At 43.6% G+C, this 25,703-nt stretch overlaps 2 protein-coding genes across 4 annotated transcripts in view; both read right to left on the minus strand.

Moving 5' to 3' along the window:
* Positions 1 to 391: 391 nt before the first annotated feature.
* On the minus strand, positions 392 to 16,141 carry TNFRSF4 (TNF receptor superfamily member 4). Its single transcript, XM_030222145.1, has 7 exons — positions 16,003 to 16,141; positions 11,448 to 11,570; positions 9,038 to 9,172; positions 2,997 to 3,066; positions 1,918 to 2,132; positions 1,453 to 1,572; positions 392 to 999 (listed from the first exon to the last, which is right to left on the minus strand). The coding sequence occupies exons 1-7, from the start codon at positions 16,139 to 16,141 to the stop codon at positions 929 to 931; spliced, it is 873 nt and encodes a 290-aa protein (XP_030078005.1). The 3' UTR covers positions 392 to 928.
* An 8,229-nt stretch (positions 16,142 to 24,370) lies between these two features.
* Positions 24,371 to 25,703, minus strand: part of SDF4 (stromal cell derived factor 4) — a 68,582-nt gene continuing 67,249 nt past the window's right edge. For all 3 annotated transcript variants that reach the window (XM_030185808.1, XM_030185809.1, XM_030185810.1), the window contains exon 7: positions 24,371 to 25,464. In XM_030185808.1, coding sequence (XP_030041668.1) covers positions 25,288 to 25,464 — 177 coding nt within the window. In that variant the 3' untranslated portion in view covers positions 24,371 to 25,287. The remainder of the gene's footprint in view (positions 25,465 to 25,703) is intronic.

The raw sequence follows: 25,703 nt of genomic DNA on the forward strand, positions 1-25,703 counted from the left end.
CAGAGCCCAAGGTGGGGGGCACATTTTGCTCACCACCCCACCGCCCCCTCTGCCACTTCGCCACCCCCCTCTGCTGCCCACTGCCCCCGCTGTACATCTTGGCTGGTGGGGGTCCCCAACACCCACCAGCTGAAGTACACCACCGTAAATACTTTGGCTGGAGGGGGTCCAGCACTGGTGTCTGGCATTGCCACATTGCCTGGCCTGCTCTCCCTTCCCCTCACATCTGGCATGTGCCCGACGTGAGGGGAAGAGAGAGCAGGGCAGGCAATGTGGCAGCGCTTGACGAAGTCTTCAGCTGGTGGGGGTTGGGAACCCCCACCAGCCAACGCCACAGCAAATTAGGAGGGGACCCAGGCCCCCATGGCAGCACCTAGCTACACCACTGGTATCTTTTGTTAACAGCAAATATTTAAAAACTAGATAACAAGGTTTCTGAACAAGATACTAGAATGTCCTGTTCTGATGGCCAATTTGGTTATGGTAAGTGAATGATAATTTTTGTCTAGCTTCCAATGCAATTGATACCATTTGAGTTTTCATTGTTTTGTTGTTTGATTGAGTAACTTCATCTTTCCTCTTTTCTGTAGGATTTCTCCCATTTCATGTTGTGGGCATGGTAGTAGACGAGAGATAAAAAGATTTATGGGGGAAATAATTGCATGTCTTAAGTACTGATTTTCCTCTCCAAGCATGACTTGTGATATATCACAAAATGATAAATTAAAAAAAAATAATAAGCAAATGTGAAAAATAACTCCACATATGCCAAAGAGCAAACTCCTGGTGGGTCTGTCTGTGATTTAAAATGCCTGGTGGCAGCAGATAAGGAATGTTCCTATCTTCTAGGGCTGCTCCACTCCAGTAGCAGGCGCTTGGCCACTCTCTGTACAGACTGCACCTCTTCTGTTTCTCTGCTCTGGGAAGATCAGACCTTGGTGAGGATGGAGTCAGAAGTTGTGTGTTCCTCCTGAACTGGGATACGGCAGCTCTTCCTTCCTGCTGGGCCAGAAGACAGCTTATGTTGCAGACCTGTAGATGTGAGAAGTCTTAAACCTTGTTTCATAGGACCATAGGGGACCACTATTTTTCAGGAAGAAACTTGGGGAGGTTCTGCATAATGAGTGTGGGTGAATTCCCAAATTCTGAAGGTTTAGAGATGGGATTGTGGAGATAAGAAGCAGGGATGTCATCAGGAGGGTGAGAAAAAGGGCAATTGCTCAGTGCTCCCATACCATGGGGGTGGGGGCCGAGCCTACCTCAAGCTGAAGAAGTCATAGTCCGTAGGCAGACTTTGGGGCTCCCTCTCCAGTTTCTGCCCTGGGTTTCTGACGGTCTAACACCAGCCCTGATAAGAAGTGCAGTGGGAGGCTGACCCCACTTGGTTGATTATGTGAGTTGCTGCTTTGATTCCCAGCAGAAGCATATTTTCCTAATAAAACTGATCCTTACCTTGAAGACCCTGTAAGATGGGCATTTTCTTCTTCCTACAGTTTTGGAAGATCATAAGCAAAATAACTGTTCCTGAGATCCCGAGCATGATCAGCTCCACAATGAACAGAAAGGAGGAACCTAAACAGAAGAAAAAAAAGAGAAGGAAGAATGAGGAGGTGGGGGATTATAACACATGACAAAGGGAAAGAGGGAGGCAGATGGAAGGAAAAAGACATAAGAGATACAGGAGAAAAAAAAAGAGAGAGAGAAGAAGATACAGCTAGATGGATTCAGATAGAGATATGGAGTGAGCATAGGGGCCAATATTTCAAAATGATTTGGGTTGTGAAACATAATAAGTATTACCCCTCCCTGGACACTGTGAAGGAGCTTGCTCAATATTGGGTTTGTGCAAACAAGAGTTGAGCGGTGCATTTATAGAGAAGATGAGATACTTACACCCATCTTCCATGCCTCACTTACCCCACTGGGTTGGGACTTTGGGGCTCAGACTTCCGTTAGTTGAGTATGAAATGTTACGCTCTCCAAGTGTTACATTTCTGGCACTGGTAAACACTGTGGTTCTGTCTCTAGTTGGTTTTACAGAGAAAGCAGAAATGGTGGTACTGCTCCTTTTGCATGTGGCATCCGTCACTTTGGTCCCAGGTGTCTGTGTCTCTTTTCCCTGAGCTCTACAGCTGCCAGTAGGAAATGGAAATAGAGAAAGGGAGAAGAAAAGCAGTGAGTGTGGGAAGAGAGAATAAACACACAATGGGAAAAGACAAGACAAAAAGATAGAGAGGTCTTGATTTATTTATATCGATTCATTTGTGTGGGGTGGGGATATGAAAGAGAGAATTGCAGAGACAGTCAAAACCTGCAGAACTGTGGACAGTAGCCCTATCTTAGCCTTGACTGTGGTGCACTGCTGACCTTAGCCAGTCAGGACGTTCACAAAATCAGTGCATTTTTTCTGACAAAAAAGGTGCCAGTACTCAAATGCCAGGCCACCCTTCAGGGGTGTGGTGATCACTGAGGGACTCACCCCACAATAGCCAGGCCCCTTGCAACCAGTCACAGAATCTATGACATAGGCTGAATTGGTGTGTAGAGCCTGACCTCTTTCATTAAAACTTGGGGACCATGGGTCAATGTTAGCAGACAATAGAAAAGGTGCTGGTACTCAGTACCCCCAAGTACCCCCTCAAATAAAGCCCTGCATAAAATACTGTCTGCCTTCAGTGTTGGTTAGATCATTCTACAGATAGTCTCACTGGCAACTACTGCTTTTCCTTTAATCAAAGCTAAAAGCTTGAGAACATAAGACAAGCCATACTGGGTCAAACCAAAGATTCAGATAATAGGTTAAAGGGCACATCCCACCAGGACATTCATCCACTCTTTCTCACAGAAGAGGTTGCTTAAACAATCCAGCATCAGAAACGTTTAAGCGAATCACGAATACAGCACAAGATCAGAAGGAACAGTGTAGAAACACATTACATGAAGCGAGAGATGAGAGGCACATAGGGATCAAGGGGGGGGGGGGGGGGGTTACGTACTTAGTCCAGGGTTTGCATTTCTCATTGTCATTGTTGGAAAAATATCCTTCAGGACAGGGGTTGCACGATGCTGAAAAGAGAAATCAACAAACACTGAAGGGCTACGCGCTGTGACAAGCCCTTCTTCAAAGGTGGAGGTGTGTGATACCAGCATACCACCTCACTTTTGAGAAAGAGGAGTATGGTGTTACCACTGAAGCTCCATCAGCAAATACGGACCTGACAACTGTATGATGTCAAACTAGTGCATTACCCCTGCTTCAGGAGATGAGTGTTACATCACAGGGATGATCTGTTTGATACACTGTATAGTCAGTTTCCATTAGAGGCCAACCGAATTTTGGTTTTGGTTACGGTTACGGTGCCAAAACTGACCCCAAATCTGTTTTCTGCCCGGTTTCAGTTTTGGCCAAAAAGTTACGTGTTTTCTTATCACGTTTTCGATTTTGGGCAAAAATGACCACGTGTTTTCAGTGGAAGTCAAAAATTAGTTCTTTGTTCAGTTTGGCTCCCTCCCCCCCTCCACACACACATCCTCACAAATCCCCCTTGAGTGCCTCCCCCCCAACCCATAGGCTGCCCTGGGTCTAGCTTATAATTCCTGGTGGTCTAGGGGTGTAGTTGGGGCAGGAGTGATCCCCAGTTACAGGGCCGTGCCTAGGGTCTCTGGTGCCCCCCTTGGACTGTCAGTTGGCACCTCCCCCCCCCCCACGGACTATCAGTTGGCGGCGCCCCCTCCCCCTCCCCATCAGTTGGTGGCGGCGGCAGTGGTGCCCCCCCTCTCTCCCTTGCCCGTCCTCTTCTCCCCCCAAAGATCCCTGACCCTCCTCTCGGAATCGGAAATATCTCGAGTCGTTACTCAGTCTCGACGATGGTCGACGGCGGTCGGACTGCGCCTGCCTCTGCCTGACTGCCTGGCAAGCAACAAGCAATATGCTCCTCCTGCTCCCGCCAGTCCACATGCATCCACGATGCGACGAGCGAGGAGCCAATCCAAGGTGCATGCGTGGAACAGCTGGGAGCAGTGACATCACAAAACAGCTGAGCGCTGCGCACGCATGGGATGGGAAGGGCGGCAGCAGTAGAGCAGCACATGCGGACGCGGCAAGGCGCCAACGCGACTTTAACTTATTTTTAAAATTTTTATACTACACTCGGCTGGCGGTGGGGGGCGCCCTTGATTGGCAGGCGCCCCACTGCCATGCTTACCCCGCTGACCGGGTCTGCATGGCCCTGCCCAGTTACTCCAGCTCATTCTGGCTTTGCTCTCGAAATGGTTGCCATGACTGGAGCATCGCTCCTGCCCTGACTAGACCACCAGGAAATGTAAGGTAGTTCTCGGGGGGGCTACTCTTTGTATTCCTTAGTTTTGATTGGGTTTTTTTTTTGTACTGCAATTGCAAGTAATGCAGGTATGATCTTGCACAATAATTTATATGGTAAATACTGTGCACCAAATATATACTTTTGATACAAAAGTTTAGTGGAAATTTAAGTCTGTAAATTTGGGATGATAAGCTCCTTAGAATTCACTTCTCTGTGGAGTTATGACATCTGCTGTCACTCCAAGTATGGTATAAAGTCAGCCACTATAAAAAGCACCATGGTTTTTATATTTATAGTTTATTACTTATTATCCATCTTTAATTTCAGTTTTCATTAGCTGCAGTACATATAAAGGATCATTAATTTGATATACCGCCTTTTTCTTGTACAGCCAAAGTGGTTTACATTTATTATATATAGGTTTACATTTTTTATATGCAGGCTATTTTTCTTGGAGGTAAAATGCAGTCTTTCATTATTTATATTATTATATTCTGTCCTGTGGGTTTAGCAGAGAGATGCAGACTGCAAGCTCTGACAATCCCCAACAGCTCTCACTGGTTCACAGTCACACAACCAAATCTGAGTTTTTGTTTTCGGTTGTGGACGAAACTAGGCGATACGTTTTGGCTGCAGTTTCGATTTCGGCAGAAAGCTGCCTAACAGCTTCGGTGGCTGTTTCAGTTTCAGCCGAAATGGAAAAAAGCAGTTTCAGTCAGTCTTTAGTTTCCATTAGCAGACAATCGAGATGCAGGCCACTCTAGCAGGTCTTGGCTGATTCATTCATTTTTTTTTTTCAACTTGATAACTTGCCTTTCTCAACTTTCTCAAATTAAAGTACAATCTAACAGCTTGATGTAATAATATACGCAACTGTGTTAGCACACTGAAATGTGCGTTGGCAGCGATAATTTTAGAACTGGGTTCCTAGGTGAAAAGTCCACAAAATCAACATAGGCGCTGATATATCTTGATGAACTAGGCAGCCAGAATCAGCCCCAACAGCACTTAAATTCACATGCAAATATTTATACCTGCTCGTGTACCCACATGTTTTACAAAATATGTGTGTACATCGTGACTCCACCCAAACTGTGTCTCGGAAGTGCCTGCACTTGATCCACATGTGATCTTTCAGTGCATGCACTTTTTACATATTTACACATGAGCTGATATGCAAAAATTGCTGCTAAAAAGCTAAGTACTTTGTTACTTATAAGTAAAAGTGAAAAGTTCAGGATTTATTTAAATTGTTAAGTGAAAATTATGAATATTTAAAAGAAAGAAAAGAAAAGAAAAAACGGACAGTATTGGGTTGATCTATGAGGAGTTACACGGCGTCCTAAGTATGAGGGACGTTGTGCCCGTAAGGGATTTGCTGATGAAGATTCTGATGATCCCCATAAAGAAAAAGTTTTATTTAATATATTCTTGAAAGCAGACTGAATATACTTATAGAATATAAAAAGAGTGGATGTTTGGGAGATAATTGTGGTATATATGGAATGATCCCCACATCTGTAAAATTAGGTCTCTTAAATTTGATTTAAAAGGTCTTTTCTGCATGTAAAACATGTTGTACCTATGGAAAAACCTTTATAAAGTTCCCCTCATTCTATTTTATGTAACAAGGCCTGTGATACGTACCGCACATTACTTTGCATGCTAATGCAGTTGCAGATAGTATTATATATGGCCATAAAATATTCAAAATATGTCATAAAAACAATTATGAAACCAATGAAGAAATGCACTGATTAACATTCCATTAATATAAAAATAAAGGAAAAAAAAAAGAAAACAACTCCCCCCCCCCCCCAAAAAAAAAAACCAAAAACTATGGGGAGCCTTTTACTAAGGTGCACTAATGGATTTACTGCTGGATTCTAGATAGGACCCCTAGAGATCCGCACTGAAATCCAGGCATATTCTCTGATAATGCACGTAACATAATTGACTTAACAAGCTAATCAGCATTGATAATAGCATTTAACAAGCATTAATGAACACTAATTGGCAATAATTAGAATTTACATGCATAACATGCTAAGCGGATTCTGTAATGAACTGTGCCTATATTCTAAAGCATGCAGTTCAAAGGGGGCATGGCTAGGGGCGGGGAAATGGGCATTTTGTGGGCGCTGCAAAATTTATACGCGTTGTTATAGAATCTGGCCCAGTGCACATAAATATGCTTCCAACAGTGGCTGATTCAGGTCACAAGTACCTGGCAGAAACCCAGTTAGTAGCAAGATTCCGGAATCCGAAGGAGTAGCAACATTTTACGCTACCAATCCCAGGGCAAGCAGCTGTTTCCCCATGTCTGTCTCAATAGCAGACTATAGACTTTTTCTCCAGAAACTTGTCCAAACTTTTTTTTAGACCCAGATACACTAACAGCTGTTACCGCATCCTCCAGCAATGAGTTCCAGGTAACTCCCACTGAATATCATCCCCTACATTTCTAATTCCCAGGTAAGGCCTGGCATGGAATGTCTTAATATTGTAAACCACCTTGTTATATATTGAATCCATGACACTTGAGTATAAATTTTAAGGGGCTTCGACGTTAGTTTCAAAACTTTTTGTACAGGAACAGTGCTGGGCAGCCTTTCACGGTCTGTGCCCTGAGAAAGTCAGGGACAAATCAAACTCAGGTATACATATAAAGTATCACATACCATGTAAAATGAGTTCATCTTGTTGGGCAGACTGGATGGACTGAAAGGTCTTTATCTGCTGTCATTTACTATGTTACTCTGTTACTCTTTGGGGTTCTACATGGAATGTTGCTACTAATTGGGATTCCGGAATCTTGTAACTCTTTAGGATTCCAGAATCTTCAGAACTTTTAGTACCAGAACAGTGTTGGGCAGACTTCTACGGTCTGTGCCCTGAGAAAGGCAAGGACAAATCAAACTCGGGTATACATATAAAGTATCACATACCATGTAAAAAGAGTTTATCTTGTTGGGCAGACTGGATGGACCGTACAGGTCTTTATCTGCCGTCATTTACTATGTGAAATGAGTTAGTTAATCTTGTTGGGCAGACTGGATGGACCGTACAGGTCTTTATCTGCCATCATTTACTATGTTACTCTTTGGGGTTCTACATGGAATGTTGCTACTAACTGGGATTCCAGAATCTTCAGAACTTTTAGTGCAAGAACAGTGCTGGGCACACTTCTACGGTCTACGCCCTGATCGTGACTGAATAGATAGGGATGGGCTGGAGTGAAAATTTTAAGGGGCTTCGACATTAGCTTCAGAACTTATTACAAGAACAGTGCTGGGCCCTGAGAATGGCAAGGACAAATCAAACTCGGGTATACATATAAAGTATCACATACCATGTAAAATGAGTTCATCTTGTTGGGCAGACTGGATGGACCGTACAGGTCCTTATCTGCCGTCATGTACTATGTTATGTATATTATGTATCCATGAAGCGCAGTATATCAAGTTTAATAAACCATAAACTATCCTATAAGAAGGATGTTTGTTTTTTTCCTTTCAGATTTGGCTCATGACTTTTCAGTAGTAGCTCAAGATGAGTTACATTCAGGTACATTAGATATTTCCCTGTCCTCAGAGGCTTACAATCTAATGTTGTACCTGAGACAATGGAGGATTTAGTGACTTGCCCAAGACCACAGGGATTTAAATCTGACTTCCCTGGTTCTCAGCCCACTGGGCTGAGGGGAGATATGATAGAGGTCTATAAAATAATGGGTGGAGTGGAATGGGTAGATGTGAATTGTTTGTTTCCTCTTTCAAAAAATACTAGGACTAGGGGGCATGTGAGGAAGCTACAAAGCACTAAATTTAATACAACTCGGAGAAAATGTTTCTTCCCTCAACATATAATTAAACTCTGGAATTCGTTGCCAGAGTATGTGGTAAAGGAGGTTAATTTAGCGGGGTTTTTAAAAAGTGTGGACAGCTTCCTAAAGGAAAAGTCTATAGACCATTATTAAATTGACTTGGGGAAAATCCACTGCTATTTCTGGGATAAGCAGCATAAAATGTATTTAACTTTTTCGGGATATTTCCAGGTATTTGTGACCTGGATTGGCCACTGTTGGAAACAGGATGCTGGGCTTGATGGACCTTTGGTCTGTCCCAGTGTGGCAATACTTAAGTACTTATGTACTAGGCTACTCCACAGTGGCATAGCCACAGAGGGGCCTTGGGGGTCTGGCCCCCTCCAGAACTGCAGCATCCCTGCCAAATAAATACAGTGCCTCCATTCCCCTTCTTCTTGGCTGTTTCCTTCCTACAGGCATTGGTGGTATGCCTTCAACCGTCAATACTGGGGCTTCTCGCTCATGCTCTGAGTATGCGTGAGAAGTCCCAAGGAAACATTTGAGAAGGAGGGGAGCAAAGGCACTGTATTTATTTGGCTGGTGGGGCTTCGGCATCTGTGCCAGCAAAGGTATGATTAGCACACAAGTGGTGGGGGGAGAGAGAGGAATGCATTGCCCCTCCAGTCCACCCCTGAGCGCCCCCAGAATTGGAGGGCTGGCTACGACCCTTCTCCTCCACACCTTTAGCAGATTGTTTCCCTAAATTGTAATGGTCTCTCATGATTTCTGACATCATATCAGTGTTGCTACTTGGTCCTGATGATGTTGGTTATGACATTATACCACACAGCAGCCTAATTAGCCAAAACCAGCATTTGCCTGCCAGCCCTTCAGCCAGGGTACTTACTATAGTTGACCAACTGGTTTCCTTTTGGACACCTGCATACTGTGTGCTCATCGTTGTAAGGTATGGTGCCATCCACGCACCTGCACACAGCATTGGAGGTCGATGTACATTTTTTCACTGTACGGCTCCCGAGCTCTGATGGGCAAAAAATAGACAGAGAGCTGAGCCAGGACATAAGGCAATATTTCCTTCTCTGAAAACTGCACCCTTCTGTCCCATGCAGCAGTTCAGAAATGCACGTAGCTCAGCTTACACTAATCTGAAATGTTACTGTTCAACTTCGCTACCCTGTCTCTCTAACATTCCTGGAACCAGGAAATGATACAGTAGCACACTGGTCTTATGTGTTTGGCTCATTGTGTGTGTGTGGGGGGGGGGGGGGGGTAGGGAGGGGGTTATTTTTAACATGGCTGTCCTTAAACACATCACTATGTTTGTACACTAGTTAATTAGTGATAGAGACACAAAGCAGGGGCGTAGCCAGACACCCAATTTTGGGTGGGCCTGGGCCCAAGACGGGTGGGCAGAAGAACTCCGCCTTGTCCCACAAGTGATTTGGTCTCTCCCTCTTTCACCTGCATGCCATATGGCCTCTCAAACATCCCCCCTCCCTCGCATAAATAGCAGATTTTCACCGGCAGCAAGCAGCAACTAATACACACTGCTCATGTTGACCCCACTGCTTTCCCTCTGATGCAACTTCCTGTTTCCGCATAGGTGGGAATACGTCAGAGGGAAGGCTGTGGGGCCAATGCGAGCAGTATGTATCAGTCGCTGCTTGCTGCAGACAAAGATCTGCTATTTACAAGGTATGCAGGAGCTACAGTTGTTGGGAATTTTGGGCTGGTGGGGCTTGGGGATCTCTGTCAGCCACATCATAGGTGTGCTGCTACTGGGTGGGCCTGAGCCCAAAGCAAGCCTACCCTTGGCTACGCCACTGACACAAAGGATATAATATCTGAACACACTGGATCAATCAATATTCCTTGGAGAACCATGGAAAAGGGTTAGGATCTTAACCATTCCAGAGCAGCAGGAGTTTCCTCAAGAGATTGCAGAATAGCAGCCAGCACCAGGCTTATGTTTTGGTTTCCTTTCTTGCATTATGAGTTAAGTGTGTTGTGTACAATGTACCATTTATGTTCACCGAGGACAGGAAATTTGGAGTTAGGGGTTTGTGTCCTTGGCTACAGTGCAGACTTTCACACTTATGAGCATGGACATAGCAGAATAACTTCCAAATTACACCTGGAAGGACAATTCTGGATGCCACCTGGTGGGAAGGAGGCCTAGGCTGTAAAACCTGATTAACGGTATTGGACTGGGCACCGTGGCTTTCAAAACAGAAGCCAAAAAATGACTATTATTTTTAGGGATGGGCTATCATTTGCAATGTCAACAACACAGGCTGTGTCACTGCATGTCATTACTCAGTGAAAATGAGCAGGAAACACATTTCATATTTTGTCATTTGCTGTGGAAATAGTGCGCAAAGATGGCTCCCTATTTGGAATGAGGGTGCACTATTTTCTGACCACGCAGACATGAACTATTGTGCAGGTGAAAACTTGGGAAAAGAGGTCACCTTCTTTCCATATAGTGCAACACTATTATCGGCAACTGACAAAATATTTATTTTATTTTGTTACATTTGTACCCCGTGCTTTCCCACTTACAGCAGGTTCAATGTGGCTTACATATTATATACAGGTACTTATTTGTACCTGGGGCAATGGAGGGTTAAGTGACTTGCCCAGAGTCACAAGGAGCTGCCCGTGCCTGCAGTGGGAATCAAACCCAGTTCCCCAGGACCAAAGTCCACCACTCTAACCACTAGGCCACTCCTCCACTAGCAACATGCCATGTAGAAGCCTGCCCTTGCAGCCGCACAGACTTCTGTCTGTCTGACGTCGTCAGACTCACAGAAACAGAAGCCTGCGCGGCTGCAAGGGCAGGCTTCTACATGGAATGTTGCTAGTGGAATAGCAACATTAACATTCCATGTAGAATCTCAAATAGTAGCAACATTCCATGTAGAATCTGAAATAGGGAAATGGAACTGGGACTTGATATGCTGCCTTTCTGTGGGGTTTACATAGTATATACAGGTACTTATTTGTACCTGGGGCAATGGAGGGTTAAGTGACTCGCCCAGAGTCACAAGGAGCTGCCCATGCCTGCAGTGGGAATTGAACCCAATTCCCCAGGACCAAAGTCCACCACTCTAACCACTAGGCCATTCCTCCACTCATTATAATAGCCAAATGAAAAGGGTAAATAACACAATCGTAAACTGACTGTCCATCCCTAGTTACCAAAATCAAGGTGTGTCCCTGTGCATTCAGGATCATGGGCCACCCCCATGCCTGCTCCTCACCACCAGTTTTTGTCATATGGGCAATCAACTTACCTTCATCACAATAGGAACACTGTTTACACATGTCATAATGATATTTTTCACTGAAATAGTTGCTTGCGCAGGGTTTACACTTTGTGTCTTCTCTCCCCTCGCACCGCTTTACCATTTCCTGGCCTGCAAGACAAGATCAACCAAAAATGAAGACAGGAAAACACAGATTTCTCTCTTTTTTTTTGTCTTTTAAAATATATTTCTTTTTCAGACCAGGCCACTCTTGGAAAATGTCTGACAGGAGTTGATAGCTGCATCACATCTGGAAACAGGGTTGGCAGGAGGACCTGTCTTTGCCACTGCAGAACATTTCAGTAAAACAAGAGATTCCAGCAGAGGCATGAAATCCTAAAGGGCTCATCTGTGAAAGTTTAGCTTGGGCACTGAGGGGCCCTAAGTGGTGGTAAGCCCACAGCGGGCTTACTGCATGCCAGTCTGGAGCTACCACCAATGCAACACGGGCTCCAGTGGTAACTCCACCCCAGAGTGCGACATTTCTGGCGCTGTTACCACCGCCACCTCAGTGGGTGGCAGTACGTGCACCCTCCCTGCATGGCCATGCGGTAAGATATTTTTTTAGCGTGTAGGTAGTGCGCACCAATGCCAAAATTAGTGCGGGATGCCTGAGCGTGCCCCATGGTAAGGCATTTTAAGTTATGGTAAGCATATGGTAAGGAATGGATCCTCAGGAGCTTAGTCAGGATCGGGAGGCGGGGCTGGTGGTTGGGAGGCGGGGATAGTGCTGGACAGACTTGTACGGTCTGTGCCAGGGCCGGTGGTGGGCAGCGGGACTGGTGGTTGGGAGGCGGGGATAGTGCTGGACAGACTTGTACGGTCTGTGCCGGAGCCGGGGTTGGGAGGCGGGGCTGGTGGTTGGGAGGTGGAGATGGTGCTGGGCAGACTTGTGCGGTCTGTTGCTGGAGCCGGTGGTTGGGAGGAGGGGCGGGTGGTTGGGAGGCAGGGATAGTGCTGGGCAGACTTATACGGTCTGTGCCCTGAAGAGCACAGGTACAAATCAAAGTAGGGTATACACAAAAAGCAGCAAATATGAGTTATCTTGTTGGGCAGACTGGATGGACCGTGCAGGTCTTTTTCTGCCGTCATCTACTATGTTACTATGTTACATTCATTAGTGCTTACCACAGCTTGGTAAAAGGACCCCTCAACCAAAATAATCATTGGGAATTAAAAAGTAAGAGAAAAAATATATAAAATATAAGAGAAAAAAGAGAAAACCCCCATAAAAAGTAAATTCATATTACATTAATGACCATACTTAAAATGTATCAAATAGAAAGGTTTTCAATTTCTCCGAAAAAGATGAATAATTTTCTTCTATTTTTGATGATAGTAAGTAAAAATCATGCCAAACAGATAACACCACCAGTGAGATATAAACTGCAGTTCTTTCACTGGAACAGGTAGCAGCTGTGAACAACCCCATCAATCAGATGTTATTCAAATGTCCATATTGCTGTAAAAGTTTTTTTTTTTTGTTACATTTGTACCCTGAGCTTTCCCACTCAGGGCAGGCTCAATAGGGCTTACATGGGGCAATGGAGGGTTAAGTGACTTGCCCAGAGTCACAAGGAGCTGCCTGTGCCTGAAGTGGGAATCGAACTCAGCTCCCCAGGACCAAAGTCCACCACCCTAACCACTAGGCCACTCCTCCACTGTTGCTACTAGTTGAGATTCTACATGGAATGTTGCTATTCCACTAGCAACATTCCATGTGGAAGTCAGCCCTTGCAGATCACCAATGTGGCCGCGCAGGCTTCTACATGGAATGTTGCTAGTGGAATAGCAACATTCCATGTAGAATCTCCAATAGTAGCAACATTCCATGTAGAATCTCCAATAATATCTATTTTATTTTTGTTACATTTGTACCCTGCGCTTTCCCACTCACGGCAGGCTCAATGCGGCTTACATGGGGCAATGGAGGGTTAAGTGACTTGCCCAGAGTCACAAGAAGCTGCCTGTGCCTGAAGTGGGAATTGCACTTGTTAAGCCAAATGCTAGTTATTGAAGACTTCTGGGTTTTACAATTAGCCTCAGAACCGCCTTAACATTAGTTACCCATCACCTGTCAGGTGCAGCAAACCAATGTCATTCCTTAAACATGTAATGTAGGGTTACACATAAGCAAGAATGTGTTCTGTGTTATTATTTATTGCTCCTATTGTTCAGGAACATTTGCTTATTTCACATTAGCCTGTTCTTATTACTAGATTTACCAGTAGCCTGCGTTAAGACAATTTAGAACACGTTAAAGTTATATCATCAATATTTTAACTTTTCATTCATTTTGCACGGAAAACGGCACGAAAAGATAAATTAGTGTCTCTTTCCATGTCTTTTAAAATGACAGCAATGTAATGCAATGCCGTCTCTTTTATGAACATTTGCACGTGTATCGATCATTAAAATAATGCACAGAAGGTCGACAACACAAATGTTACTTTTCCCTCCGCCCTTGCAAACTTTTCCCAACCTTTAACTTCAATATTGTGAAATGGAGAAATTTACAAAGATACCTGTGGTTAACTCTCGTGCTTTATAGAAAGGCACCTGCAGACAAAGCAGTTCTTTCTGTATAGCCACTTTGCTACCCTAGAAACTAGATTTGAAAAGGAAATGCTGGAGCTGATTTTGCTGGAAGAGGACTTGATACTAAAAGCATTCAGCTCTCCCTTCTTCCGATTTTCTGGAGATGTTGGATCCCATGATCGGATGGAGTGGTCATTGGTCATCATCCCTGTTGCACGCACTGTGATCGGTGCTTTTCAGCATTGATAATCAATTCATCCAGTCGTCCAACACTGAGACGGGCACAGTGCAAGGGTAAACGAGAAACTGCACCAGTCAATGCTACCCCATCTTGGTGACTGAGCCCCTGCATTTCAACATCTTAATGCCATTTATTTGCGAATGGAAAGGTTTTACAGTGATTGGGTGAATTTCCAAAAGTTTTTTTTTCTTTTTACCTATCATCTTTTTCTGTGGTGCAAAAGCAACTATTTGCACGCCGATCATAGAAACGAGAGAGAGAGAGAATTTAAACCTTCAATTGTGAATCAATAGAATGAACCAAAAACCGATAGGAATCCTAACTAAAACGCTATATTAAAAAGAAAAAAAATCACTGTCTAGATCTCTTTTCCCAAAATGTTCTCAAATGTGAACATTAACTGTTGTCACCTCTCTACCCATCTGTGCCTGCCACTTGCCCGTTTTGGGAGCTTTGCCCCCAGGGCACCGGAATGTCCTTCAAGCACCTCCTAAACAGGGCCTGCCCAACCATTAGGCAGGACCAGGCAGTCGCCTTGGAGTACCAGCTACTTGGGGCAGCAAAGAGCAGCAGCAGTCAAGACAGAACAATATATCCTGACAACCACACAAACCCAAACAACCAAGGAAGTATTTCTAGCAGCAGGGAGGGTGGGGCGTTTTCAAGTTACCTGGGAAGGGCGGTGTTGGAGTGATCATGATTGTTCAGGCGGCCAAGGGGCTTTAAAGGTTAATTGGGGGGGGGGGGGGAGGGGGGACGCAGGACTGAAGGTTGACCTAGGGTGCCTAAATACCCTTGCAATAACCCTGCTCCACAGATACCCCCCTCCCCCATAATAGTGTGCACTTGTGATATCAGCACTGCTGTCACTTTACACCGTGCACTGACTTCTTCATAATTATTTCTGTAAGAAATTAAAGAACTGAAGCCATGGGCGACAGTTATAGCCAGCAAGTCTCTCTCCCTGGTTCAGGTTTTCAGGAGGTTCTGCTTATTCAATGACTTTTTTTTTTTTGGTGGGGGGTGGGGGGAAGGGGGGTAAGAGCTTCTTACAATGATGCTGGAGAGCAGATACATCTATTCCGTGGGCGACATACTTTGACTTCCGTAGGCGATCAAGGACTTTTTTCAGGGGAAACTTTCTGGGACTTGAGAATCACAGTGCTCCAGAGTCTGGGTGCAGTCCGGGAGGCTTCCAAAGCACAGCCTGCTATTTTTGCAAATCTGCAGGAAAAAGACCTTATGCTAATACTTAACCTAGGAAGAGAGAATGGAAAGCAAAAGAATAAAAAGGAAAGCGGAATAGAGGTACTGAGATAATCGGAGAGGGACAACCAAAGGCAGAACGACAGGGTGCAAAAACCTTGATGTTCTAGACAGCAAAGTTCTTTTTCTCAAACTGAAAAAACAACAACATTGCAGCAGCCCACATGCGGACAAGATCCAGAAGAAAAAGAAACCCCCGTTCTTGGTCCTGATGGAGAGGGAGGGAGGGAGGGGGAGAGAGAGAGAGAGACATTCCTGGCGCTCCGGAATCAGATTGAAGGCATCCATTTGGCAACTAGTCAGATGCATGAAAGCCAATTTTTGTAAATGATATGGGGTGCTAAACCGAATGGAAATGAGCTGTCCCTGGACAAAGTCAAGGAGTTTGCTCAATATTGGGGGGCTCTGCCCACCCAGTGACTCCCCCTTCCTCCCCTTGGAGGATAACCGCACATCCGGGGGTTTCAGTCCCACCCAGCCGCTCCTCGAAACACCTACCTGGCGGACACCGCTGGCAGCATCTGTCTGTGCCCCCGTCTGTGTACTCATATTGCTCAGGGGTACAGGTCAGAGCCCAGTGTGTGCGGGTCAGCAGCACGAGCGCAATGGCGAGGGTCAGTAGCCACCTGTCAGCCATGCTACAAGCAGTGCAAGAGCTCCCGGGGCCGGAGTCAGGCTGACACTAGGGAGTCGTGGGAGGCTGCTTGTTTTTAGCTCACACAGATGGGAAATTCCCCCACACAGCCTCCACCCCATCACTCAGCATAGGTCTTCTTTTTAACATTTGGGAAAACAAGAAAATTCGATCTCGCTGCTTTCCGAATTTAATGGACATGGTCATTTTAAAATAATCATATTGCCATTTTAATGAAACAAGCCTTCTCCTCTACTGAGTGCTCAAAGCAGCAGGTCTGAGATGATGGCAAAAACCCAAGAGTGCAAGCCAGGGGCCATAAGAGATCTGGGGTTCTTAGGAACTGGGGGATGCAGCAACACTGCTGTTCTGGAGGTCTAGCAAGTGTAACTAGCCAGAGCCAGAAGATGGAGGCACCAGGCCTCTTAGCTCGGAGACCAACTTCCAGAGGGGTAGGAACCAGAACCTGCCAGGCCAAGGAGTCCAAGATTCACTTTAGACTTTGCTTTGGTACGTCTGCACCTAGTGGGCATTATTTCCACACTTTGATCCAAAGAAGCTTAGCAGAGACTAAGTGGCAACACTGGTACCTGGGAAGCAAAGCCAGTATGGGGCAGAGGTCTATGATCTGTGCATTGATCATGGCTGGATAGATTAGGATGGGCTGCAATGGAGTTTATCAAGGGTTTCAATAACAACTTCCAAAGTTTTTGAACAAGGCCAGTGCCAGGTGGACTTCTACAGTCTTTACCCTGAAACTAGCATGGACAAATCAAGTTCAGGTACAGATATGTTGTAGCACCTCATACCTTATTCAATGAGTTTATGTCTTCGGGCAGTCTGGATGGACAGTATAGGTCTTTATCTGCCATCATCCACTATGTTATGTTATAATTTTTTTTCTCTCATTGACTTTTTCAGATCTACTATCTTACTACACCCAACTATTAAATGTGAAACAACCCTCTTGTTGGGGTTTCCCCATTTATGTTTACAGTGGAAAATGTACTTCATGGAGCCCATAAGGATACAAAAAAAAAAAAGCTTATAAAGTGTATACTAAAAGCATTATCACAAAGACCCATTTATATGTGGACGATTCCAGGACATACACTAGACATTCTAGGTGTGGTGGGATACAAAGGTAGTGGTTAAGTTTGGTGAGTGGAGAAAGGGGGAGGGAGTTGTTTAAATGTGTAGCTGGGGTTCCTGTATGTCTGACCGGATAGGTACTGTGTGACTGAATGTAATATGTCTGATCAGGTTAGGGTGCAGGGGGTATCCACGCTTGTAATTTGGGTCTGTCATCTCCTGCTCCTAAGTGCTGGAACCCAGATATTTGCGTTAATGCGATAACCCGGGTCACCCAGATTATCACATTAATACAACCATCTGGGTCCTGGTACAGAGGAGGAGACAGACAGACCCGGAAGCAGGCAGGCAGAAAGAAGGTTTCCAGCGCTGCCCCCCCCCCCCCCCATTGGAGGCTAGGCCTGGGGAATTCCCCCCTCCCCCCAGCAGCCCTGGGCAGAAGACAGATTGGAGGTGAGAGTATGTGGATTGAGGCATGTCTACACAGCTGCAGGTAAGGTCGGTGTAGCAGAGGAGTAGCCTAGGGGATACCACTACTCCTTGGGATTCTGGGCAAGTCACTTAACCCCATCATTGCCTCCAAAACAAAAATTAGATTGTAAGCCCTGCAGGAACAGGGAAATACCTAATGTACCAGACCGTAATTCACCATGAGCTACTAATGAAAAAGGAGCAAGCTAAAGCTGTGTATGTCTATATATAAACAAACATTACTTCAAAACGAACAACCCTAATTGCAGCTATTTCACATATATTACACAATAGACTGACTGCAATTATATATATTGACACGTGTTGAGAGATTCACTTAATTATGGAGGGGAAAAGGTCTCAAAATGCCAGCTTGCCCATATACATGAATAAATCATAAGGCGTATCTCAGGCTAAAATCATCATCGACCTAAAAAAAACCTCCTTCAATTTTTATTTAGGTAACTTTTCACAAAGAAAAAGAAAAAACTTCCTTTGACTTAGCTTTAAATGCTGGATGGAGTAAAGACGTGAGACCATCCAGCATTTAAAGCTAAGTCAAAGCAAGTTTTTTCTTTTTCTTTGTGAAAAGTTACCTAAATAAAAACTGAAGGAGGTTTCTTTTTAGGTAGATGATGATTTTAGCCTGAGATACGCCTTATGATTTATTCATGTATATGGGCAAGCTGGCATTCTGAGACCTTTTTCCTCCATAATTAAGTGAATCTCTCAACACGTGTCAATATATATAATTGCAGTCAGTCTATTGTATATATAAACAAACTACATTGATCCTGAATGATCAAGTCATGGAAAAAAAGGCTTCTTCTAGCTACACGGCTTTGTTCCATATGTCACTCTCAACTTTCCTTCTTTACATACACTGATTCATGTGTTATGTCCTGGTTGGACTACTGTAACACCATTTATGCCAGCCTACCACAAATGGCTTCAAACACTATAAAATTCTGCTTGTCATCTGCTTTGTAAGGCTACACGTTTTGACCCTGTCACCCCTCTCTTAATCAGACTGCACTGTTGCTCTTTGTATCTGGTGTAAAGTTCTCCTTTTGGCACACAAATCTTTACACTTAGGTAGCCCTTCATCTATGTCTGGTTTAATCATCCCATACACCCCATCCCGCTCTCTTGGGTCCCTCAGCTCCAACCATCTCATTTTGTCCTCCCCCAAGCAGGCTTTCCATGAATCCACCCACAATTCTGACTTCTTTTTCCTTGCCCTTACTTTATGGAACCATCTACCCCAGATCTCAGATCAAAATCAACCTTAAAATTCCAGATGAAGTTAAAACACACATTTTCAGAAAGCTTTTGGAATCTTAGATGATATTTTGCAACGATCCTATTAGCTTACACAGATGCCACTGGTGCCTGTTTTATTTCCCCCCTTCTTTCCCTCCCTTGATTCCCTTTCCTTTATGATCTTTCCTATTTTTAATATTATGTTTTCTTGTGTGTGTTCAATCTTTCCTATCAAAAATGAAGTTCTATTTCTTTGGATTTGATGTCATATTTTAACTTTGTAAACCGCTTTGACAGCCCTGGAAAAAAAGCGGTATATCAAATCCTTATGCACCCCCTCTCCATCGCCTCTCAATAGTGCACAGGCCTCCACCTGCAGCAACAGGATTTAGAAAACCCACCAATGACCCAGGCTACTTATTCAATCCTAAAAGAGGAGGTGTAATAGAGCAGTCAGCTGAGAACCAGGGACAAAGAGTTCAAATCCCACCACTAATCCTTGTGATCTTGGGCAAGTTATTTAACCCTTCATTATTTCAGATACAAGCTTAGATTGCAAGCCCTCTGGAGACAAGGAAATTACTTAGTGTACCTGAATGTAACTCATCTAGAGCTAATACTGAAAAGGTGTGAGCTAAATCCAAATGACCTTGACAACAGCTGTAACAGCTGACATGAAATATGTCTAAAAAACTTGCTGCTGTTTAACATTTTATCCATTCAAAACTAGTTTCACAGCAATTTCAAAAAACTACTCTCTAAATAAAATGAGTAATTGAGTATACGTTAGAATGCTATTAGGGAAGATGAGGGTAACTTTGAGCATGGAGAGAAGCTCAGATGCCACAGGGAAAAAAGGACAGAAGCCAAGTCAGCAGAGAAAGAGTTAAAAATCTCATTTACTCCAGAAGTAACTCACTCAATGGAGGAGTGTGGCATGACCCAAGAGCTCTAGAGTTATAAACTCTCTCCTACAGGCAGAGACAGCCTACACCTAGCACGGAAAGCACAGGATTCATTATTGCTGTGCTGAATAGTGATGACTGGTTACTAAGATAAAAACATTTCTGGGAAGGATAGACTGGTTGCTTCATCAGTCTGAGACTTTAGAGATGATTACTACCCTGGCTGCAATTCTGATCCAAAACAGGCATTGTGTGTTATTGTTTCTGATTATGTGAGAGTGGGGGGTAGTTCATACATTAAATTTAAAATACACATTCCACTTTTACCCAGAAAATAGATTCAAGGCAGAAAATTATCACATTAATGAAATCACAATACAATCCAATACAAAAAAACAAATGAGAATACAATAAAAATATCAAATGACGATAACCCTCCTTCCCTCCCCTTCCCCAACATCATGATCCCATAACACAAAATGAAGCACTAGACCTCATAAAAAATAAAATATCAGGCCCATGAAACCCCACTGCCTGACACAAAACTCTGGTATACTATATTACCCCTTACTCACAAAATGCTTCTGCACAACCACACTCCAGCAGACTCAAGGGGTCAATTGGACTCATACAGAGGGGCATTTTCAAAAGGGATGTCCATGTTGCAATTTGGACGTCCTTGCAAAATGTCCCGATCCAGTGGTAGGGAAACCCGTATTTTCAAAACAAGATGGACGTCCATCTTTCGAAAATACCGTCAGGGACGTCCAAATCCTTAAACTTGGTCGTCCTTAGAGATGGACATCCCTAGACTTGGTTGTTTCTGATTTTCAGCAATTTTCAAAACCAAGGACGTCCATCTCAGAAATGACCAAATGCAAATTATTTGGATGTGGGAGGAGCCAGCATTTGTAGTGCACTGGTCCCCCTGACATGCCAGGACACCAACCAGGAACCCTAGGGGGCACTGCAGTGGATTTCATAAATTGCTCCCAGGTACATAGCTCCCTTAGCTTGTGTGCTGAGCCCCCCAAAACCCACTACCCCCAACTGTACACCACTATCATAGCCCTTACGGGTGAAGGGGGGCACCTAGATGTGGGTACAGTGGGTTTGTGGTAGGTTTTGGAGGGCTCGCTGTTTCCTCCACAAACGTAACAGGTAGGGGGGGGGATGGGCCTGGGTCCACCTGTCTGAAGTGCACTCACCCACTAAAACTGCTCCAGGGGCCTGCATACTGCTGTCATGGCCCTGAGTATGACCTCTGAGGCTGGCATGAAATATTTTTAAAGATGTTTTTTGAGGGTGGGAGGGGGTTAGTGACCACTGGGGGAGTAATGGGAGGTCATCCCCGATTCTCTCCGGTGGTCATCTGGTCAGTTCGGGCACCTTTTTGTGCCTTAGTTGTAAGAAAAACAGGTTCGGGTGAAAACGTCCAAGTGTTCGTCAGTGATGTCCTTGTTTTTTTCGATTATGGATCAAGGACGTCCAAGTGTTAGGCACGCCCAAATCCCGCCTTCGCTATGCCTCCGACGCACTCCCTTGAACTTTGGCCGTCCCAGCGACGAAGTGCAATTGGGAACGTCCAAAATCGGCTTTCCATTATACCGATTTGGATGACCATCTTCCAATTTATGTCGAAAGATGGGCGTCCTTCTCTTTCGAAAATGAGCCCAACAGTGAACTAAGAAAATAACTTATGGATTTCACAAGACCTGGCCTATCAAGCAAATTATTCTATACCCTCAAACTTACTTGGAAAAATAAACTACATGTTGAAATACTAGGGATGAGTAACTAACCTCTGAGCCCAACAGTGAACTAAGACAATAACTGAAGGATTTCACAAGACCTGGCCTATCAAGCAAATTATTCTATACCCTCAAACTTACTTGGAAAAATAAACTGCATGTTGAAATACTAGGGATGAGTTTTTAACCTCAGCAAAGCCACACACAGTCTCTGAGCCTTTTTCAATAAAACAAAACAGACTAGCACAACTGACAATGGTTTAACTGTAGACTGATTCATACAACTCGATCCAGAGCGCAGGCTTGTTCAGCTTTATGAGTATTAGTAGTGCTAGCCTGTTTGAGGAGAGAGGATCTGTTTAAAGAAGCAATAGTCTATGGTAACTATGAGTTTGTGAAGTTTGAGTAATTACTGAGTATACTTACACTTTGCACTGTTGGTTCTCAGACCTAGGGGAGTACCTGTCAGGTTTGCAAGATATCCACAATAAATATGCATGAGACAGATTTACACATCCTACCTCCACTATATGCAAAATTTATCTCCTGCATAATTAATTTGTTTTATTTTGGGGGATTTTTTTTAACCACCTTTTGAAGACAATTTTGTTAAAAGCAGAATAGTAAAATGATCAAATATAAACAGAAATACAATGATTTGGACATACAAGTTTGCCTCATGTCCAAGTTTGCAATGATGCAAACTTGGAAACGGCAAACTGCAACCTAGTAATAGGACTAACTATGATAAATGTCAGTACAATACTCATTGTTGATATCCTGGAAACTTGACTTGATACACATTCAAAACAGGTCGGTTACCACTGGTTTGCAAGTTTGGAAATGTTAACCTTCACGTTCCATTGTTCTATGACCTCATCTGTTCAAACAGCTAATTTCTAGCACAATGCCACCTTGTAAACCTCATTTTCTAAAGTCTCTCTCTGGCAGTGGGACACTGCGTGTATGCCCCTATCAGTCCTTTCCTTCTTCTCCAACTCCTCCCCCTTATTATTTGCTTTCTTTCTTGCTCCTGAACTCTTTCTTACATTTCATCATAAAACCATTCCAATGACCTTATGAATAGTAGCAAATTTATTATTTATCTCTGCTTCTGGATTCCTTAAATGAAGTGATTTTTGAGGTCAGTTTAACCCATTGTTTTTTTTTTTTTTTAAAGAGCCCCTAATAAATCAATTCTATAAACTCACTTTCATGCCAAGTGAATCCATTCCAAACTGTCAGGGACTATAGTGGTACATGTACCTTTTAGGGAATCTGAAACATCATCTTTACAATTTGGTAAAAGTCTTAATGCCATTTTTGGTAGGGTGCAACTCTCATCATAAACCTCTCCCCCCTCACGTTACATCTTATAAACTCCAGGAGGCGGCTTTCTTTGGAACAATGCAAGAGGTGAGACATGTATTAGCAGGAAACCTGAGAGTCTGAGACCAGCTCCTAGCTACCCTGGCATTAGGATGAGGTTTCTTTCCAGTCATGGCATGCATAAAACTAACCTATTTGTAGAAAGTACCCGGTGGGAAACTTCAAGCTATGGCATCTGTATTATGCTTAGTACAATAAGCTAACTATCACTCTCAAAAAGAGACCATTTCAATCACAACCGACCACAGTTCCTGGAAATTACAAAGCCAGAGCTGTGACCTTGTGGTGACTTTTTTGTACATGCTGTGAAATTCGTATCAGAATACATTACTGGCAGTGCTGAATTACAGAAAGTGAACAAAGTCATGTACTAAGAAATATTAAATCCGTAAATTTCACCTTTCATAATAGGGGTGTGATGGCAGTATATCTTTATTTTCAAATCATCTTCTTAAGAACAGCACCTGTAAGGCAGAGACCAAAACCCACAGGCAGCAGAAGGCCATAACCTCAACAGGAGGATATGTCAGAGCACAATGATCAATAATGAAACGTTAGCATAAGGATGGAACGCTTGATATGTTCTGTACATTCTAACACCAGCAAATTACTGTTTTCGTAGACCACAGTTCCAAGTTTTGCACTAATGAGGCCACTTGGTTTGCAGTGAAGATTCTGCTTTACAGCAGACATGACCAAAACCTACCATGCTCTCTCACCTGCCAATTCCTTTTGTTAGGTTTCCTTGAACCACAACACAGATTCCAAGAGGTTTCACACTCCCCCGCCCCCACCCTAGTTGCTCTGTGACTGGATTATAGAATGGATAATACTTGGCAGTTGGTTAAGACACAAGAGAATCAAACTACAGGACAGTAAGGCCGTGGGTAAGAAGCATAGGCTTAAATCATGTAAAAAGGGAGAAAACAGAAGGAGAAAGAAGACAAGGAAATGTGACTTAGAACATACTGATTCGGAGAATTTAACGGAATCAAGGGAAATCCAAGCTAAGCAATTTACATTCCATCCTGTTACTGACTAGTTTGACTGCGGCCAATATCGTCAAGGTAAGGGAAAAAATGGTCTCCTGGCCTTCAAATTCCCAGTGTGCAAATTTAGTTATTTCGATTTGGCTCATGCCTTTTCAGTTGTATTTCAAGTAAACACATATATTTAACCCCTCACCCACAACATCATTTGTATTTTAAGTATTCCTCTTCTCTACAACTTTGCCTTTCCTCTGGGTCTTGTTTGTTTAATCAGAGGGAGTAAAAAGGTACAGATGTCCCAAAAACACATATCAAACTCAAATAATGTATATGAAAAGGACCCTGACACACAGGAGAGAAAACAGGACCAAATTTAAAAAAAAATCAAAGTGCATGTATTTACAATACAGTAACCAGAAAATTAACAACTTGATTTTATGGTTAGTACACACTGTCTTGAAAATGGAATAAGATGTATATCTTTGCTGTCAAATTAATGCATAACAAGTTTTTCTTGAAAAAGTTGAATGAATACATTTAATCCACCCCCCAAAAAAATCCTTAAACATTCTTCCTATCCCTCCCCACAAATTTTATGCTTTTAAATTACAAATTAGATGTGTCATTCTTAGACTAGACAAAGCAGGTCTTAAGCAACCATTGCCAGCTCAAATGCCATAACCCCTCCTTACCGATTTTAGCTGGGGAGTGACAGAATATGCGTTTTGGGTCCCCTTGTTGTTTCTACTTCAATGTGTTACCTGGGGTTGTATAAGCCACTCTCAACTTCAGAGGCAGCTGAAATGCACAGTAACTCAAGAAACCCCCATAACACTGTCTGACAAAAAAAGTCAGTGCCTAAGGACTGATCCCACAGCTGACAGGAAAGTGGTTCACCTTATGAATGATTCCCTTTTCTCCATTCATGTTGTAAATCTATATTAAAATTCTCTCCCCCTATATATATATTATATAATTATACAAATATATATATAAAAATTAAGCTGTAATCAGCTGGGGCTGTCCCACCGTCATCAGAGAACTCAGCAGTGTCTCATTGTCCCTCCCCCCCCCCCAACATGCCCACTTCTCATGCCCACAGAACACAGCTGCCACAAGGCAGAGTAATGAGAATTGAGGTCTATTTATTAAGATTGTTTCTCTCTCCCATCCCCGCTTAAGTTAAAGGTATATGATTTGCAGTTCTGCCCAGTGTGGGTTTTTTTTCTTTTTTTAAGAGACATGATGAGTAGCAGCAAAAAAAAGCAGCCCAGCCTCCTGTGGCGGGCTTAGAACTCCTCGTGCACATTGCGGGCATAGTCCATGAGCTTGCTGCCTGTAAAGTATTCGCTGTACTTAAGAATCTCTTCCAGCTCCAGGTCATGGTTCTGGTTCTCATCTGCCACAGCAATCATCTGCTTCGCTTCATTCAAGGCATTGTGCTCATTCATAGGGTCCATGTACTCCTGCAGCAGAACATACATGGGGGAACAGGTCCTTTAGCATGCAAATCATTCTTCAAGAGTCAAAAGGCCTAAGCAAGACCTTAAAATACTTCTCAATCTGAGCTGAAAGAGCAACATTACTGTGTCCAAATATTGACCAGGTCCTGTTTCCTCAGGCTGAGGAAAATACTGCATCTACTGAATACCACAGCTTTCTAAGGAAGACAGTGTTTCCTCCACACTTTGTAAAACCATAGTAA

The sequence above is a fragment of the Microcaecilia unicolor genome, chromosome 13, assembly GCF_901765095.1.
Source record: "Microcaecilia unicolor chromosome 13, aMicUni1.1, whole genome shotgun sequence".
NCBI classification, from domain to species: domain Eukaryota; kingdom Metazoa; phylum Chordata; class Amphibia; order Gymnophiona; family Siphonopidae; genus Microcaecilia; species Microcaecilia unicolor.

Coding starts and splice junctions, on each gene's coding strand:
- TNFRSF4 (XM_030222145.1), bottom strand. CDS start 16,141: ATGGCTGACAGGTGGCTACTGACCCTCGCCATTGCGCTCGTGCTGCTG. Junction 9,173..11,447: donor GTGTTCCTATTGTGATGAAG/GTAAGTTGATTG, acceptor TTTGCCCATCAG/AGCTCGGGAGCCGTACAGTG. Junction 1,000..1,452: donor CATCTTACAGGGTCTTCAAG/GTAAGGATCAGT, acceptor CTGGCCCAGCAG/GAAGGAAGAGCTGCCGTATC.